This window comes from Sarcophilus harrisii, chromosome 1 (genome assembly GCF_902635505.1).
Source record: "Sarcophilus harrisii chromosome 1, mSarHar1.11, whole genome shotgun sequence".
Lineage (NCBI taxonomy): Eukaryota > Metazoa > Chordata > Mammalia > Dasyuromorphia > Dasyuridae > Sarcophilus > Sarcophilus harrisii.
The window spans coordinates 213,414,276-213,431,945 of NC_045426.1; the positions used below are offsets into that span (position 1 = coordinate 213,414,276).

Consider the following 17,670-nt stretch of genomic DNA (forward strand, 5'->3'; position numbering starts at 1 on the left):
ATTTTTCTTTCACAATATGACCAATTGGAAATATACTTAAAATTATCGTACATGTATAATCTTTATCAGATTGCTTGAGCTGTCTTGAGGAGAAAAGTAAGAAAGGGAGAGAGAAAAAATTGGAACTCAAAATCTTACAAAAATGAATGTTGAAAACCATTTTTACATGTAACTAGATAAATAAAATACTATTGAGAAAAATTTATTTTTAATTTATGGAATGAAAAAAGCATTTCCATAACATAGTATAAAAAAGATGATTGCAGATGAAACTTCAAATCTATTATGCACAACTTGCTATTTCTTTTAAATATAGGATAAAGCTATCATATAATTTTCCTTTCTTTTTTCCTCTCCTCTCTCCACTTTAGAGTTTGCTACCACAAAACACAAGTAGTGTATATATAATTATTTTATATATACTTCTATATAGTTCTTTCTTTATATGCAGATAGTATTTTTCTTCCTATGTCCTTTATAGTTATATATATATATATATATATAGTTATACTTTAAGTATTTATGATAGTAAAAACGACTCATTCTCTCAAAGTTGTTCTTAAAATAATAATGCTGTTACTATATATAATATTCTCTTAGTTTTGCTCATTTTGCTCTTCATTATTTCGTGCAATTCTTTCCATGTTTTTCTAAAATCATTTCTTAGAGCACAGTAATATTTCATCACAATCATATACCCTATCTTGTCCAGCTATTCCCCAATTGATGGGCATCCCTGCAATTTTCAGTTCTTTGCCATCATAAAGAAAAACTTGTTTAATGTTTTAGAAAATACACTTCTTTTCCTTTTCCCCTAATCATCCTTAAAATACACTTGGTAGTGGTATTGCTAGATCAAAGGGTATAGGAATTTTATTAACTCTTTGGACATAATTCTGGCTTGCTCTCCAAAATGGTTGGATCAGTGCGCAATTCTACCAACAATGAATTAGTGTCCCAATTTTTTGACCCCATCCAAAATTTTCAACTTCTCTTAGAGAGGGGAAAAATACATCATTCACCTGTTTAGGAGAAAGGACCTTACAGAAATATGTTTTGATCAAGTCATGCTGTTTGGTCCTGCTTTGTGCAACAGGAAGATAAAGTATCCACATGGAGAGTAGAAATCTCTATAGAATACCTAACAGGAATTTGGTGATAGAAGATTCTCCAAGTTGGCATACCAGGGGCACACACAATAATAGGTACAGCATCCATGTTCACAATACCAGATAGGTGCTGTAATATAATAATAGGTACAGCACCAGAGCTATCAAAAAATAACCAGCACTTTGACTACAAGAGTAAGGCATATGTCTTTTATTGACTTATATTGCCATGTGGGAGAGACTCTTTGAAAAAAAATTCCAGAAGACCCTGAACAGCAATAGTTTCTCAAAATGATTTGGCAAAGGAAAACTTTTTATAATCATGGAGAAAAAAAATCAAAAGATAGGAAGGGCAAGGTAAAATACTAAGATGTACACTATAGGGGAAGGCAGAGCATAGATTATTTCATAGATCTGGTCATTAAATTGATGAACATATTCAAAGATAAACTGCTAAGGTCAAGTAAACTTAGTGAAAGTTCCCATATTGTTTAGAGAAAGATAAAATTTAAATAATTTAGATATACAGGTAGTACAATGCTTTCACTATTCTGCTTAGAGGACTTTCCCTGAGTTCTCCAGGAATGTATTGCCAAGAGAACCAGCAGCCTTTGCATTAATACTTGAAGCACAATTTCAAAATAGGAGGGCTGGAATCTACTGGGCCCAGACTCTGGATCTCTTAATATCTATGCCATCCTAATTTTATATGATTTTTAAATATCATATTAAGTCACTATATTTTGAAATCTCATCCCATGTAGCTTATAGATTATATATATTTAATATAATGATACATATTAAAATGCTATTTTTTCATTTTTATGGACTATTGCTATATGGACAATTGTGAACAAACAGTTCAATATGTGATAATGGTCCAATCCAAATACAGATTATTGGATGTGTTTTAAAGAGTATTTTAAGTTTATTTTATAGTATAGAGGTTTGTCGACTGTAAATCTTTGAAAGAAAATAAGCTTCTATTAGGTGGCACAGTGGGTAGGGCCTTAGGCCTGAAGTTCGGAAGACCCAAGCTCAAATACTGCCTCAGACACAAAATATATTCATTTTCCTCAAATGTAAAATGGGAATAGTAATAGCACTTACTTCATAGGGTTGTTGTGAAGATCAAATGAGATAATATTTTTAAAGCATTCACCACAGTGCCTATCACAAGTAGGCATCTAATAAATACTTATTTCCTCCCCCTTTCCATATAATTCTAATCGCCAGGTTATGTCTTGCTAGATATTTAGCAGGTGCTTAATTTGTGCAGCCTTCAGTGATGTATTAGAATTATTTCTGTTTCTTTGCGTAATTTAGATTGATCACTGTGTATTCAGTAAGTGTTAATTTTTTATAGCCTTTAATGATGTGTTTAGAGTTTGTTTTTTTTTTTTGCATAATCTACAGTCATCATTAATTTGATATTTCTTAAGGACAACTTTTTACAAGTTTCAGGGAAGCAATGACATGATCTCTAATTATGAGTTTCTCAAGAGCAGAAACTACCTTTTACCTTTCCAAAATGCTTAGCACAGCATTTGGTACATAGTAGGAGCTTAATAAATTCTTATTGACTGACTGAACTGTCATCCATTTCTACAAACAAAACTGGTGGACTCATCATTTTTTTTGTTTTGAAGCTTCTTGGTCAGAATATTTTTGGTTGAGCTCATGTGGATGTCAATCGGAGTCCTTTGATTTAATTCTTGGATCATAGACGTATAAGAAGCCTTCCAGATATAAATTGCTCTTGTCTATATCCACCAAATCCAATGGTTTGAATGCATCTATTATGATCCCTTAATTTTGCTTAATAAATTGATATTTGCTTGTCCTAAAAACATTTCTTTTAATTTTTTTAACCAGTTTCCCATGTGCACTAAAAATTCATATCAATGCTCTTAATGTTGTATTAGGTACCTTATGATGATTCCTGTATTTTCATTGTTTTTTGCAAAGATACTACCCAAATCTGTTATGGTCCATTTTATAGTTCTGAAAATATACGTATTGCAGAAGCGTTTTTTTTTTCCTTTCCTTTTGGAAGGGGAAGCAACTGGGGCTAAGTGACTTGCCCAAAGTCACACAGTTAGTAAGTGTCTGAGGCTGGATTTGCATTCAGCTCCTCCTGACTCCAGGGTTGGTACTCTATCCACTGGATCCTCTAGCTGCCCCAAATGTTAATTTTTTTCATTTAAAAAAATTATTATATATATTTTTAATTGAAGCTTTTTATTTTCAAAATATATGCAAGGATAATTTTTCAAGCTTGTGTTCCAATTTTCCTCCCTTTTCCCCATCCCCTCTCCTAGATGGCAAGTAATCCAGTATATGTTAAACATGGTAAAAATATATGTAAATCCAATATAGGCATATATATTAATACAATTATCTTGTTGCACAAAATTGTTAATTTTAAAAAAAACATTTTGCATTCACAATGCCAGTAAGCCTCTTAACACATTCAGCCACATTCTCCTCCTTATGTGCACTCTGGGTTTGAGATCATCCACTTGAGTCATTGTTTTCAAACTTTGTTTTCTTGACTTGTCCTGATTCCTGGGCTTCCTAGTTCTCCTGTCTCCAGACCACATAGCTCAGGCAATAGAATCATGGGTTTTCTAGGGGCACTTTCTTGTATCAAACGGAATAATACAAGCAAATAGCCCTCAAAATTCAGATGAAAAGGAGCAGACTACACCATGTAAAACAGGGGCATGGATCTGTATATTAGAAAATCATAGATGGACAAGTTCAATTAGATGCCAACAGCAGTGCTAAAAGGTACACCTGAATACAAATTGAGCCTACACACAGGCTCAATTCCTTATTTAACATTTTTTCTGGGTTCAAAGATATATGTTCTATGATATATTTAAAAATCACACTCCAAAAAATTCACTATGTATAAAAAATGTAGAGACCCTCTCTAAGTTTTATTTGTTTCTCTTTTTTTTTTTTTTTGCCTTCATTCTGGACTAGGATCTGGGGAATCACATATGGACTGGCTTGTTCTCCATTTCTCAGTGCTGAACTGTGAACTTATAACCTTAGAGATAAATACCACTGTTAATGAATATATATTGTATTAGCAGTATCAAGTAGCATAGAAAGCACAGATAAACATGAAAGTTTCATCCCTCTCTTCCTCCCACCTCCATCAACTTAGTTTGAGTTTGAATGGGTAAAAGGAATAAAATGACAGATCTAGAAACTCTAGGTGGGAATTTTCCCCTGGGAGAATAGGGATGGAAAAAGAAGCTGTGGACTAGATTTTACTCTTACCCGAACCAAAGTAGGTTCCAGTGAATGGTGGCAAGATTAAGGATGAGACTGAATGGGTCTGTGTGGCTGATGTGAGGTAGAAAAGTGGTCATGGGATTTGATTAGATTGAGGAAATGGGTATCTCTATTATTGTTTTCTTCTTTATGTGGTAGTCTCTATGGCCCAGCTTCTTAAACTATGGCTCCTAACACCATATGGGGTTTTATAATTAAATATGGGGGTCATGAAATTATGATTTATTTTTAGTAAATGTTTGATTTGTATATTTATTACCTATATTTATATGTAAATATGTGTGTGTGTATGTGTGTGTGTGTGTGTGTGTGTGTGTGTATGTGTGTGTACCCAGAGTCACATAAAATTTCTCAGGTGAAAAAGGGTTGGAAATAGAAAAAGTTTTAAAAAGTCCCTCTCTAATATCCAGACTGATAAATATACATAGGCAATTTTCTCTCTCCTTTTACTTTTCAGTTTAATCCCCTTCAATTAGATTTGCAAGTACCTAGCTAAATATATTCTTAGGATTCCTTGTTAGATACCATCTATTTCTGCCTGTCAATCTTATGATTTAAGAGGCAGTCCAGCAACTCAGTCTATAAATAATTTCATCCTTCTCGCCTCCTATTTCCTCATTTTTTTAACCTCCTTGACTATTCTTATTTCTGTGTTGAACCTGTTATAATTTATTACTTTTGTATTTTATTTGTGCCTTCTCCCCCACCTTTCATTTCAAGCCTTCTTCAAATCCTTGGGGCTCCTGCCAAATGTGTTCTTAAAATCAGCTCAAAGCACTCAAATTCTCACTATGAGTCCATTATTTCAGCATGTCTAGAAAATTAAATCCTCTTCTTCAAGACCATTTATTTATATAACTAGAAGGTCAATTAACAAGTAACCTGCAGAAGACAATCAATAAAGATCAGGACGTCTGACTAGAAGAGTTGGGTGGGGTAGGGGAGGGTCAGGAGTTTAGGCCAAAAAGTAAACAAGATATCAGAATTTAATCAAGAAGTGTAAATAATAGGCACAGGGTACAGCAACAAAACCAATATAAAAATGAAGCTTTTAGAGAATTCCTGCACAAATTAAAAAATGGCCTCTGAATATTTGTAGGCCTAATCCATAGGTAGAGTCAAAAAAAGTATTACTGGTTAGAGTTAAATGAATAAAGAGTGAAAAACAAGGAAATTCCTAATATGACCCTACATTATTTCATTATCCTGGTGTTAGAGACATAAGCAGAAATAGTAATGGCTCTCCTGATAGCATGGTGATAGGCAGCAATAATACTGTCTGGGAAATAGGCCCAAATGAGTGCAAAAAGTCTCAAAAACATTCTTTTCCCATTAGATATAGTTTTGGTATTTTTTTTGAGACATAACATAACTTTATATATTTATAATAAAAGTGCTATTAATAATTTCTCTGTTGATTCCTACAAGTGACTTCCTTTGCTGAGAAACATAAACTCAGACAGATCTTTTTAAGAGAGCAAAAGATTATGTGTCTATAGTCCTAGGACTAGACTAAATTCAGAGAGGCTCATTCTCCTAAATCTGGCCACCAGCTGACAAAGTTTTTGTCCATAGTCATTAAAGTACAGAAGGAATTGTGATCTACATTGATGGAAGAAGTACATAATAAAATGGTGACTTGACTAGCCTCAGGAGCTAAAGTTCAAGCTGAATCTCCATTAATACAGCTTTGTGGGGCCCTCTGCTTATATTAATATGACTTTATTAGTCACCTTAAGGCAAGAGTTTTTACCTTTTTTTTCCTGTGATGTATCCCTTTGGCAATATGATGAAATCCCTAGGTTCCTTCTCAAAGTACTATTTTAAAATGTATAAAATAAAGTACATAATATGGCAAAGAAAATTATATATTTTAATTATATTGAAATTCAATTATTAAAATACTTAAAAAACAGTTTCACAGTGCAAGTTAAAATTTTTAACCTTATTAAGATATAAAAAGGCCTATCCACATGGTTTCTTCTGGTTAGGTGAGACCAGAACTAAGTGAATTGCAATTCTTGCTCTCCTGACCAGAGGTGTTTCAGTATAAAAGGGATGGGGCTGCCCACCCAAGCTGAATGCTACAATATTCTTGTTGACTATCCTTTCTATGCTATTACTAAATAAACATTTTATTAACTGTGGAATATGAACTTAACCTAACAGGGAATCAGCTTAAATCATCCTATCCACTAGAAAGACCAGTCACAATCTGGCCCTAAGCTACCATTTTCATTTTGAATCCTGTTACCATCCTAGGTGAGCCCTTTGATTTGGTCGCATGGATCTCTTCACTGTCTTCTAAGCAAATGTTTGCTGCAACAGTTTCCTTCATCTAGGTCTTATTCCTTTTTTGATCTTTTTGAATCTTACCAACTTTGTTTTTAGCATTGGGTTCCAGTCTTAGTTCCTTTCTTCAGCCTTCCCTGATCCCTCTGACTTCTTTTTCTGACCATACTCTTCTAGCACCATGGTAACCACTCATCTAATATCTATTGGATACTTCAAGTTATCTTTAGATGTATATATGTTGTATTTCTTTAACCAGATTGGAAAAAAGGATATGTTATAACTATAACACTTAGCATAATTCCAGGATGAAATGTGTCCTAAATAAATGTTGGCTGATCAATGAATAATAATAATATTGCTTATTTTTCATATTTACAAAAGGTTTTGACCTATATTATCTTATTTAATCCTCCCAACATTCCTGTGAGGTAACTTTTGTTAATAATAATAACTAAAATTTATATATTGCTTCATATTACAAATATTATCTTATTGTATCCTAATAACAACCTTGAGAGGTATTATTATTATTATTATTAACCCCATTTTACATGAGGAAACTGAGATAGAAAGCCATTAAGTGAGTTATCCAGAGTCATATAACAAGTATAAGATTTGAACTCATGTCTTTCTGACTCTTGTCTAATATTCTGTCCATTGCACTATCAAGCTCCCAGGAATTAATATTGGATTATGAATAATTTCATTCTTCTTATGGGTATTTGTATATGTTTGTGATATCTTCCATATGACTACTCTCTCTGTAACTGAGGTAATAACTTATCTACATCCCATACTGTGTAATTCTCACCTATGTCTTTCTAAAAATCCTCCATTTAATTTCATTGAAGGCCTTACTCTGGGTCTTTTAATAACTTAAGGATACCGGTGTGACACTTGAACAATTCATCTGTTGTTTCTTTTCACCAAGAAGTATACTTCTTTTCTAGTAGTATATGTACTTGGTAATATTTTTTACAGCACTTCTTAGGCACAGGTCATTGTTGGCAATGTGATATGACCTGTTTTTATCAACTATGTGCTTTTGTTTTTGTTTTTGTTTTTTTTTATCGTCACTGAAGTCATCTGTGACTTTGAATGATTTCTGAGGTCTTGGTGATTCATGACCACTGATACCAAAAGAATAGTAGGACTAAAAACTGAGTTTTTCCAGAATCAGGTAGCTTTGAATCACTGAAAGCACTGAATAATATTGTAAATGTAATCCAATCCAATCTTTTTCTATATAATTCTCACTCCATCTCCTTTTGCTTTCTGTATTGCCTATCCAAAATATACACACTCTATATGGGTTGTCCATCAGTATATACTTTTTATCCACTTTGGTTTTTTATGTAGATGATTAGTTACTCAGTTTGCTTTGGATAATGGATCTCATTGAAAAATTTGTAGTGTTCTGGAGGTCTGATTCTATTAATACAATGCCATCTTTGAATAATGAGACTAGCATACATTTGTTTCAGCCATGGAAAATATCAATGGATTCTCCAGGAAGAAGCTGTCATAACATTATACAAATATTTTGCAAGGAAATTTAATATTCATATTTAGTTTTGATAACTTATTTTTATTTTTATAGTGTCATACAAATTACATTCCTGTCTGTGGCTCAAATGGAGACACTTACCAAAATGAATGCTTCCTCAGAAGAGCTTCTTGTAAACATCAGAAAGAGATAACAGTAGTGTCAAGAGGACCATGTTACTCTGGTATGTATTATACTAATTTTTTTTTTTTTTGCTCTTTACATCACAATCATATCATGATGTACCTCTTTAGCCCTTCTCTTTTGCTCCAGAATCCTTTCTTATAATAAAGAGTTATCTATCAGAACTAATCAGTATAGTGATCATGTTTGTTTTCATCTTCCATTTTTTAACCATCATCATCCTTCCTCATCCCTCCTAAGGGGAGAGAGTTTCATTAATTTCCTCTAGTAATTGCATTTAACCTGAATTCTGTTCTCTTTCTGTGTTGTTTTCATTTATTTTATGGTAGTTGCATACATTCTTCTACCGGCTTTCTTTTTCACTCTGCGTTTGTTTATACAGATCTTCCTATTTTTCTCTGAATCCTTCACACTCATCGTATGTTGTAACATAATAACATTGTATTACATTGATATATTATAGTTTATTCAATCATTCTCCACTTTGATTGAATTTTTTTGCTTCCTTAAAAAACATGAATGCCATTAGTACTTTTGTATATATAAAAACTTTCTTTTCGTTTTTAAAATTTTCTTCAGCTGTATGTTGTATTTCTGTATTTATTTAACCGGTGTTTCTTGATCTTGACTTGTCCAGTAGTGGGTTTGCTGGGTCAATAGAAATGAATAGCTTAATCTTTTTGTTAATAACTAACTCAAATATTTATTATTATTATTATTATTATCACTGAGGCAATTGGAGTTAAGTGACTTTCCCAGGGTCACACAGCCAGGAAGTATTAAGTATCTGAAGCCAGATTTGAACTCAGGTTCTTCTGACTTCAGAGGTGGTGCTCTATCCACTACACAAACTAGTTGCCCCCAAATTATTTTTAAGAATGATTTTTACCCATCCACAGCTTCACCAACAGTATATTAGTGTATGACTTTCCCCAGCCCTTCAACATTGACGATTTCCATCTTTTATCATCTTTGACAATTTAATGGATGTAAGGCAAAACACCAGAGTTGTTTTAATTTAAATTTTTCTCATTGATGAGTTGGAATTTTTTTCCAAATAATTGTTAATAGTTCACATTTCTTGGTGGCGTTTGAGGTGAAGAGAAGGTTGGAAGAAGAAGCTGATATCAAATAGCTTCAATTTTTTTCATTAATTTGATAAGCAAAATTCTTAACTAAGAGATTTGGGGGAGAGGAAGATGTGTGAGGTTTACGAAGAGGAGAACTGGAATAATTTAAAAGGGGAGTGAAATTGAGAAACCATTAAAGAAGAATAAAAGAATTGACTTACTTCACTGATGGTCTGGTGGAAGGACATAAATCTGTAGTATATTCAGTAAACACAGCTGTGTGACTTCCTCTAGTTCTGTTCAACAGCATGTGAGTAGGAGTGGAAAAGATGACTTATATAGGGCTGAGATCTGGCAAGAGATGAATAATGATGGGAAAAAAGGAGTGAAGAATTCAAGAATTGATTACTGTGTAGAATTCAGTTAATTAACTATTTGGTGCAGATTGGAAGGGGAGGAAAATGAAGCTAGACTAGTGGTAGTGGTCTGAGAAAACACTGAGGGATGGAGGAATTGGAGGTCATGATGAAAGCAAAAAATAGGGTTAGGAGGATTGAGGAAGGGAAAGAGAGAGAATGACATTGGGTTAAAATTGGATAAAAGAATGTCAGATTTTTTTTCTTTATTAAGGAAGGAGAAAGTAGGACACTTTATTAGGGAAGGAAGAAGTAGAATGGTAAGATGTGATTATATTTGTTTGGTTGAAATAAAGTCAAATATCTTGTGGGTTTTTAAAACTGAGAAACTAGGATATTGTATGGGATCAATGGACATAGAAATGGGGTAGGTGGGCATAAGATGGTCCAAAATCTGGATTCAGAATCAGATCCAAAAAGCTAGATTGAAAAACTTGCTCTGAATTCAAAAGCAATGAATCCAAAGCCAAGAAGATTCTGCATAGAACAGATCTAGTAGAACAATGCAGTGGGAAGGGTGTGATGTGGTTGCTATTAAGTTATTTTCAGTTGTGTACAACCCCCTATTTGGGGTTTCCTTGGCAAGGACACTATAGTGGGTTGTCATTTCCTTCTCCAGCTCATTTTACAGATGGGGAAACTGAGGCAGGGTGAAGTGACTTGTCTAAGGTCACATAGCTAGTGCATTGAAATAGAATTGACTGCATTGAATCTTGCAACTTTCTGACTCCAAATTCAGCACTCTATCCATTGTATCACCTAGTTGCCTTAAAGAATGTGAATCCTTAAATTGTAATAATTTGTTTTCATATAACAAGTTTCCATACATTCTCTGCCTTCTCTGCTCTCATTATGTTCTGTCACAAACACTATGGGCTGGTTTCTAACCATGGCTACTTCACTGTCTCCTGGTCTAAGAAGACCATCCTGATAGTCTCTTAAAAGCAGAGGGTTGTCTTCACTCTGGGCATCTGTGAACCCTCTGGGACTTACTGTATGGCTCCCACCTACCTATTCCAGGTCTATCCTTTCTTTCTATTGTGTTGTGCCATTAGTTGCCTGTTGAAAGGGGAATGATAAGCTACAAAGAAATGAATTTTTATTTGCAGAGATTTGTAGCATGTGTTCAGGGATGAGAAATTGAGAGATTTTCTTTCAGAGAAAGTAGAACAGTAGGTCATACAGCTGAAAAATATTTTAGTGGTAATAGTAGATTTCTTGTAGGCAAACAGATCATCTTAGTATCTCTAATTGTCAAGATGGTGTCCTGTTCTTGGAAATGGAGGCAAATCAGGGACACTGATCTCCAGAAGTTCTAGAAATTTGAATTTTGAATTTTGAAATTGAAATTTAAAAGGGATTATAGTAATCCTAAAGATTTTCCTATCAGGTCCTTGACCTGAGCATAGACTTTACATGTCTGCTTGACTTTGTGTCAATGTTGACTGTATTTATGGCCACCAAAAGCCATGTTTTAAATAACTCTATATGTCTCATATTTTTGATGCATCTTGGTCCAGTTATAGTATTTTCATCTGGGCTTTTCCAAGTAGACATACAGAGATATGAGTATAGATCCACAAAATTATCAGAGATGGAGCCTCTTTCTGAGTAATTATATTATAATATAATTAATAGTTCATAATTATAGTAATCAGAATCTTGTTTCTATTACTGTCCATAGAATCAAAGGATCATAGATTTAAAGCTGGAAGTAACCTTATAGGTCACTAAGTCCAGCTTCCTTCAGCTTTCCTTTCCTTTCCCTCACTCCCTATTTACAGATAAATTAACTGAAGCTTTAAGAGATTAAGTGATTTGACCAGTGAGTATCTGAGGCAAGATTTGAATTTCAGTCTTCCTGATTCCAAATCTACCTGATTCTATCTTCTGTTCACAATGTCTGGTTAAGTTTGTCTAACCCACAAGTTTTATGTCAGCAGGGGTAATTGGGAAGTCTGACTTTCAATTCTTACCTTGTATCTTACAATCTTCTATGGGGTTAGTCTTTTCTAAAATTGAAACAAGTAGAGAACAGGGTCTTCCATCTTGGGTGCCATTTCAGTTTGAAGACTAACTGCACATACTTCAGATTTCTGTGTTTTTCAGGATGATTTGGTATATGAATTCCTCTAGGACAAGTATTCTTTATGTGAGGTCTCCCAAACAGAATGTAGGTATCCATAAGCTTGGATAGAAACATGCTGCATCTTTATTTTGATATAATTGGTTTCCTCTGTAATCTTATATTTTACATTTTTTCTTTTAAAAACATTATTCTGAGAAGGAGTCTAAAGGCTTTGCCAGGTCCAAAGGACCCGTGACATACAAAAAGGTTAAGAACCTCTGCTCTAAGTACTGTTCCCAGACCTCAAATACTGCTTTACAGAAAGACATTCTTTCCCAAGTAATATAATTCTATTTAATTCAGAGCAATTTCTAGTATTCTGCACATGTCCAGGGCATGGCATATTAAGGATCAAATTGGAAAAATATGGTTATTTTGATGTAGTCTGGAAGGGTTAACTTCTACAACAAATAGCAAGTTAAATTTGAGGTATTCCAGAATGGAGCCTTCTCTGGAATTCATGAAAAGCATTTCTACCACAAGGGACCACAGAAAAGCTTTCAAATCCTTTAATAGAGTGTTCAGGTATAACATCAGGAAAGGAAGAAAGGGAATAAGTATTTGCATAGCACCTACTAAGTGACAGGCATTGTACCAAATGTTTTATTATCTCCTTTGATGCTCATAGCTACCCTGGGAGATTGGTGCTAGTTTTATATAGATTCTACAGATGAGGAAACTGAGGCAAGCAGCAGTTAAGTGACTTGTCTAGGGCCAGTAAGTGTCTTAGATGGGATCTGAAGTCTTCCTAACTCTAGGTCCAGCACTATATCTCTGCTCCACTCTTCTACCAACTGTCTCTCTGTCAGGATGGATAATCTGAAGATGACCCAGCAGTGGTAATCTGTGAAGCCCAGGAATGACTAAAAGTCATTTGTTTGGTGTGGGTTTCTTATTTCAATATAGAAGCTACCTCGTGTGGCTAATCATTATCCCTTTCTAGCTTGTAGTGTGCCCTACAGACTCTATCTCTTCTCTGTTAAACTACATTGCTTTCCCAAAAAGCCACTATTCTTGGATGTGGACTAATACTGTCAAGAATGATTGATGGTACTATATTTGGTCCCAGTGGTACCTCAGCATGTCATTCAAGTAGACTCTTTCCACCCAGGGGAGCAGATCTTTTGGGAATATGACATTTATAAACCTTTGGAAGCTTGCCAGAGTTTTCACATTGTGTGAAGGACATGACAGTGTGCTCAAACTGGTCATCCCAGACCCAAAGTGCAATTTTTTTTTTTTACTCATTATCCTCCCTTATGTGAATTATATTGTAGGTCAAGTTTTGAGCACACAGCTATCTGGTCTAGACTGATTCAGAAGATTTGAGGTTATGTGTTTGAGTTCAGTAGTCATGAACAAAGGAAAATCCAAGGAAAAATAGATCAAGTTGGACTCTCAACACCAGGGAAGGCTCCATAGAAGAGGAGGGAGCATTTGATCTGAGTCTCAAATAGTGAGTAGAATTTTAATAAGTGGAGATGATAGAGAAAAGTATTCCAAGAAAGTAGAATATTATTTGTAAAAAATATTTAATTTTAACATTCATTTTTTAAAATTTTGAATTCCAAAATTTTTCCTTCTTTGTAGCCCTCTTCCATGCATTGAAAAGGCAAACAAAATGATATCCATTATTCATGTAAAGTTATACAAAATGGTAAAAATTTCCATGTTAGCAATAATTACCAATTAGAAGCAAAGTATTTCCATTAGCAAAAAAGTATTTCCATTAGCAATTAGCAATTTACCCAAAAAAGAAAGAAAAATAAGATGTTTTAGACTACACTCAGAGTTCATTAGTTCTGTCTCTGGAGATGAAGAATATTTTTCATCATAGGTCCTTTGGGATTGCCTTATATTATTATCTTGATCAGAATAGCTAAGTCTTTCACAGTTATCATCCTTATGATGCTGTTACGATGTACACTGATCTCCCTGTTCTGCTCACTTCACTTTGCATCTGTTCATATATGTCTTCCCATGTTATCTAAAAACCAATTCTGCTTATCATTTCCTGGAGTACAATAGTGTTCCCTCATAATCATCTGTCACAACTTATTCAGCATTTAAAGAGAATGTTATGAATAAAGAAATGGAAGCATGAAAAGCAGGACACATACAGGGATTGATAAGTAGTTCATTGGGGAGTAGAAATGTACATTACCATGCCTGGAGTCCTTTCAGATAATACTGAAAAGGTAGAATGTAGCAGATTATGGAAAAAATTTGAGTGCCAAAACTAAGGGTTTGAGACTTTACTCAGGAGGCAATAGGGAGCCATCAAAAAATTTTGAACAAAAGAATGACATGACCAGATCACTCATGAAGAAAATTAATTTGGCAACAGTACAGCTTTGGTTCTGGGGAGATGCTTTAATAGGCATATTTTAATTTACATATGCAATGATTAATTGGTGGAGCTCTGTTATGATTCATTATACTTGACTGATGGACTTGGAGCTGACACAGTTGCTCCCTGCAACAGTGGCAGAAGGGGCTCATTTGTCATGGGACACAGCTGGGGTACTTGTGAATGATTGCCCACATCCTGCTGTTCTGGGCCCTCCCAGCCAGCAGTAGCAGCATCCCCCCACAGATATGAAACCCAGCTCAGCTTTCCTGGGGAGTAATTTCCACAGCAGTGTCAAGATGTCGCTAGCAATCTGTCTGATTCGCTCTGTGATCAAACCTGTCTTTTCCCTCTACTGTGAATACATGTTCCTTTCCAGGCCAGTCTTGGCACTTGTTCACATGTCTTGTTTTTTTTGTGTGGCTGGGAAAATATTGATCCCTAGTCGCAGCTTTCTAGTCTATATATGCTTGAATGGAAATAGGAAAAACATTTTTTGGGGGGATAAGAACCAGACTTGCCTATGCTACTGGGCTCAGTAATCTCTGATGACCATTAGGTTTAGGCTAGTTTAACTGTATAACTGGTTTAATGCCTCATCTACATATCTAGTAATAGTAGGGAAATTTTTTTTTTTTTAATGCTGAATCTCTTCCTCATGGGAGAATGGTTGGTAAGTAAGATGCTGGTAAAGTCCACATCTGTCTGCCCCATGGCTGTTAGGGTGAATGAAACCTTGCCCAGTTCTTCTTAATTTTAATATCTTCCCTCTGAGACTTCCCCCAATTAATCCTGTCCATATTTTGTATGCATATAGTTTTTTTTCCATCAACAATCAGTTAATAAGCATTTATTAAACACCTACTGCATGCCAAGCACTGGACTAAGCACTAGAGAACAAAAAAGAGGCAAAAGACAGTCCCTTAAGGAACTAATGGAACAAATAAATAAGTACAAAGCAAGTTAAATACAGGATAAATAGGAGATAATTAACCAAGGGAAGGTGCTAAAATTAAGAGGAGTTGAAAAAGGTTTCCTGTAGAAGATAGGATTTTAGTTGAAACTTAAAAGAAGTCAGGGAATTTGGAGCAGAGGGAGGAGAGCATTTCAGCCATGAAGGACAGTCAAGAGAAAATGAACAACAAAACCAAGAGATGTGCTCAATATACTGTCTTCTCCATGAGACTATGAGATCAGGGAGTGTTGTTTTTGTTTTTTTAATTAACCTTTCTTTGCATCCCCAGTCCCTGGTATGAATAAAAATGTCTATTAATGCATAAACTCTTTGGCGTTGTACAACTTTGGGTATGCTGCATATGGCCAAAACAGGGATACATATATATAAGTACACGCACATGTATGTCAATCCTATGGCTAAAGTTTGCCTAGTGGGCACTGCTCACTACACCAATGATTGTACATTTCTCAAATGCTATAATAATATCATAAAGAACTTTTATCATATAACTGTGTCATATATGTGAATTTGGTAAATATCCTAAATTGTATGTTCTTCTGTTTCACTTTCAAATTCTCAGGTCCATAGTTTCAAAAATATAATTTAAAAAAATTCCCATGCCAGCCAAACTCACAGGAGAATAATTTTTTCATGAGAAGGCCCATTTATTAGCCAACAGTAAGTGAACAAGTATTTATTATTAAGCCCTTATTATTTGCCTGGCCCCATACTAAGTTCTGGGGATACAGAAATACTTCTCTACTCTCAAAAAGCTCATATTCTAATGGAAGAGATGACATAAAGAAAGCTAATAGCATATAAAATATTTACAGAGTAGATAAAACATTATCTCAGAGGGGAAGGTACCAGCGACTGGAAGAACAAGAAGGGAATGTTGAAGAATGTGGAATATGAATTGAGTCTTTGAAGGAAACCAGAGAAGCTAAGAGGCAGAAGTGATGGAGAGCATCGTAAGCTTGGGGAACAACAAGTGCAAAGATAAGGAGAATGAAGGTGAAGTATTATGTCTAGGAATGTGTGGAGGAATATAAAGTGTAAAGAGCCTGGAAAAGTAGGTTGTAAATCCAGGTTATAAAAGAGCTTTAAATGGCAAGTAGAGGACTTAATATATGATTCTGAGTTAGCAAGGGCCCACTGGAGTTTATGGAATGTGTATATGTATTGTGTGTTGGGGGCGGAGAAAGGTAGAGCAGTGAGACATAATCAGGTCTGTGCTTTGGAGAAATTACTCTGGCAGTTGAGTGAAAAAAGATGGATTGCAATGGAGAGACCCTTGAAGCAGAGAAATCAATTAAAATGCTTTTGTAATAATTTAGCTGAGAAGTGATAAAAGGTAGCTAAGTGTCTCAATGGCTAGAACAGTAGATCTGGAGTCAAGAAGACTTTAATTGAAATCTAGTTTCAGATATTTACTAGCTGTGTGACTGTGGACACCTGCCTCAGTTTTGTCATCTGTAAACTGGGGATAAGATTAGTACCAACTACTTAGGGCTATCATGAGGATCAGATGAGATAATATTTGTAAAAGCACTTGGTAAAGTGCCTGGCACCTAGTAGGAGCTTAATAAATCCTTGTTTTGATTATTTATGAACTAGGATAGTGGTAGTTCAGTGAGTGGAGAAAAGAGGGCAGGATATATATGTGGCCCAAGCATCAGGACAGCAAGGTATAATACTTCCTTCCTGGCAGCTAGGTTTACTTGGGAACCAAAATTACTGGACCAAGGCTTGCTTGACTAGTATAGAGTTAGAATAAAATAAGTTGGATTTGGTTAATGGGTATTTTTTAATGATCTAAAGGATTAATTAAAGAATTTGTTTTGTTCACTCTAGGGATAATACTATCTAATAGACTGGAAATATTCTAGGGAGTCCTATATAAATATTAAAATGTTCTTTATTATTCCCCTCTTTAATTTTTAACTTTTAAAAAATTTCATGCTTATCATGCTCTTCTGGTTGTATATATCATCAAAATGTCCATTTTCTTCATTTCCTTATATTTATTACTGTTATGTAATTGCCAAGTTTTTAGCAAATTATATGATATATAATGTGACATATTATATTATTTAGCATTTTGTGTTAGCTTCTTCCATATGATATATGGGGAAATACCGTAATCTCATCCGTAGCAAATCACTTATAAGTGATGCATCTTTTTGGGAATGGTTTTTTGAAGACTACTTATTCATCGTATATAGATTTTAGTCACAGATGATGACATTTTCTACCCTAACTGACTTGTCCTTTTCCTCATACATCACTTTTCCTAGACTTGGGGCCCATCTATATTTGGGCCTGTAGCCTTCTGCCTCTGACAC

General features: G+C 34.6%; 1 protein-coding gene across 1 annotated transcript in view; it reads left to right on the plus strand.

Moving 5' to 3' along the window:
* The window catches only part of TMEFF1 (transmembrane protein with EGF like and two follistatin like domains 1), a 137,556-nt gene that overhangs the window by 50,513 nt on the left and 69,373 nt on the right, over positions 1-17,670 (plus strand). Inside the window, exon 3 of the mRNA XM_031969184.1 lies at positions 8,314-8,443. Within this exon, the coding sequence (XP_031825044.1) occupies positions 8,314-8,443 (130 nt within the window). The remainder of the gene's footprint in view (positions 1-8,313; positions 8,444-17,670) is intronic.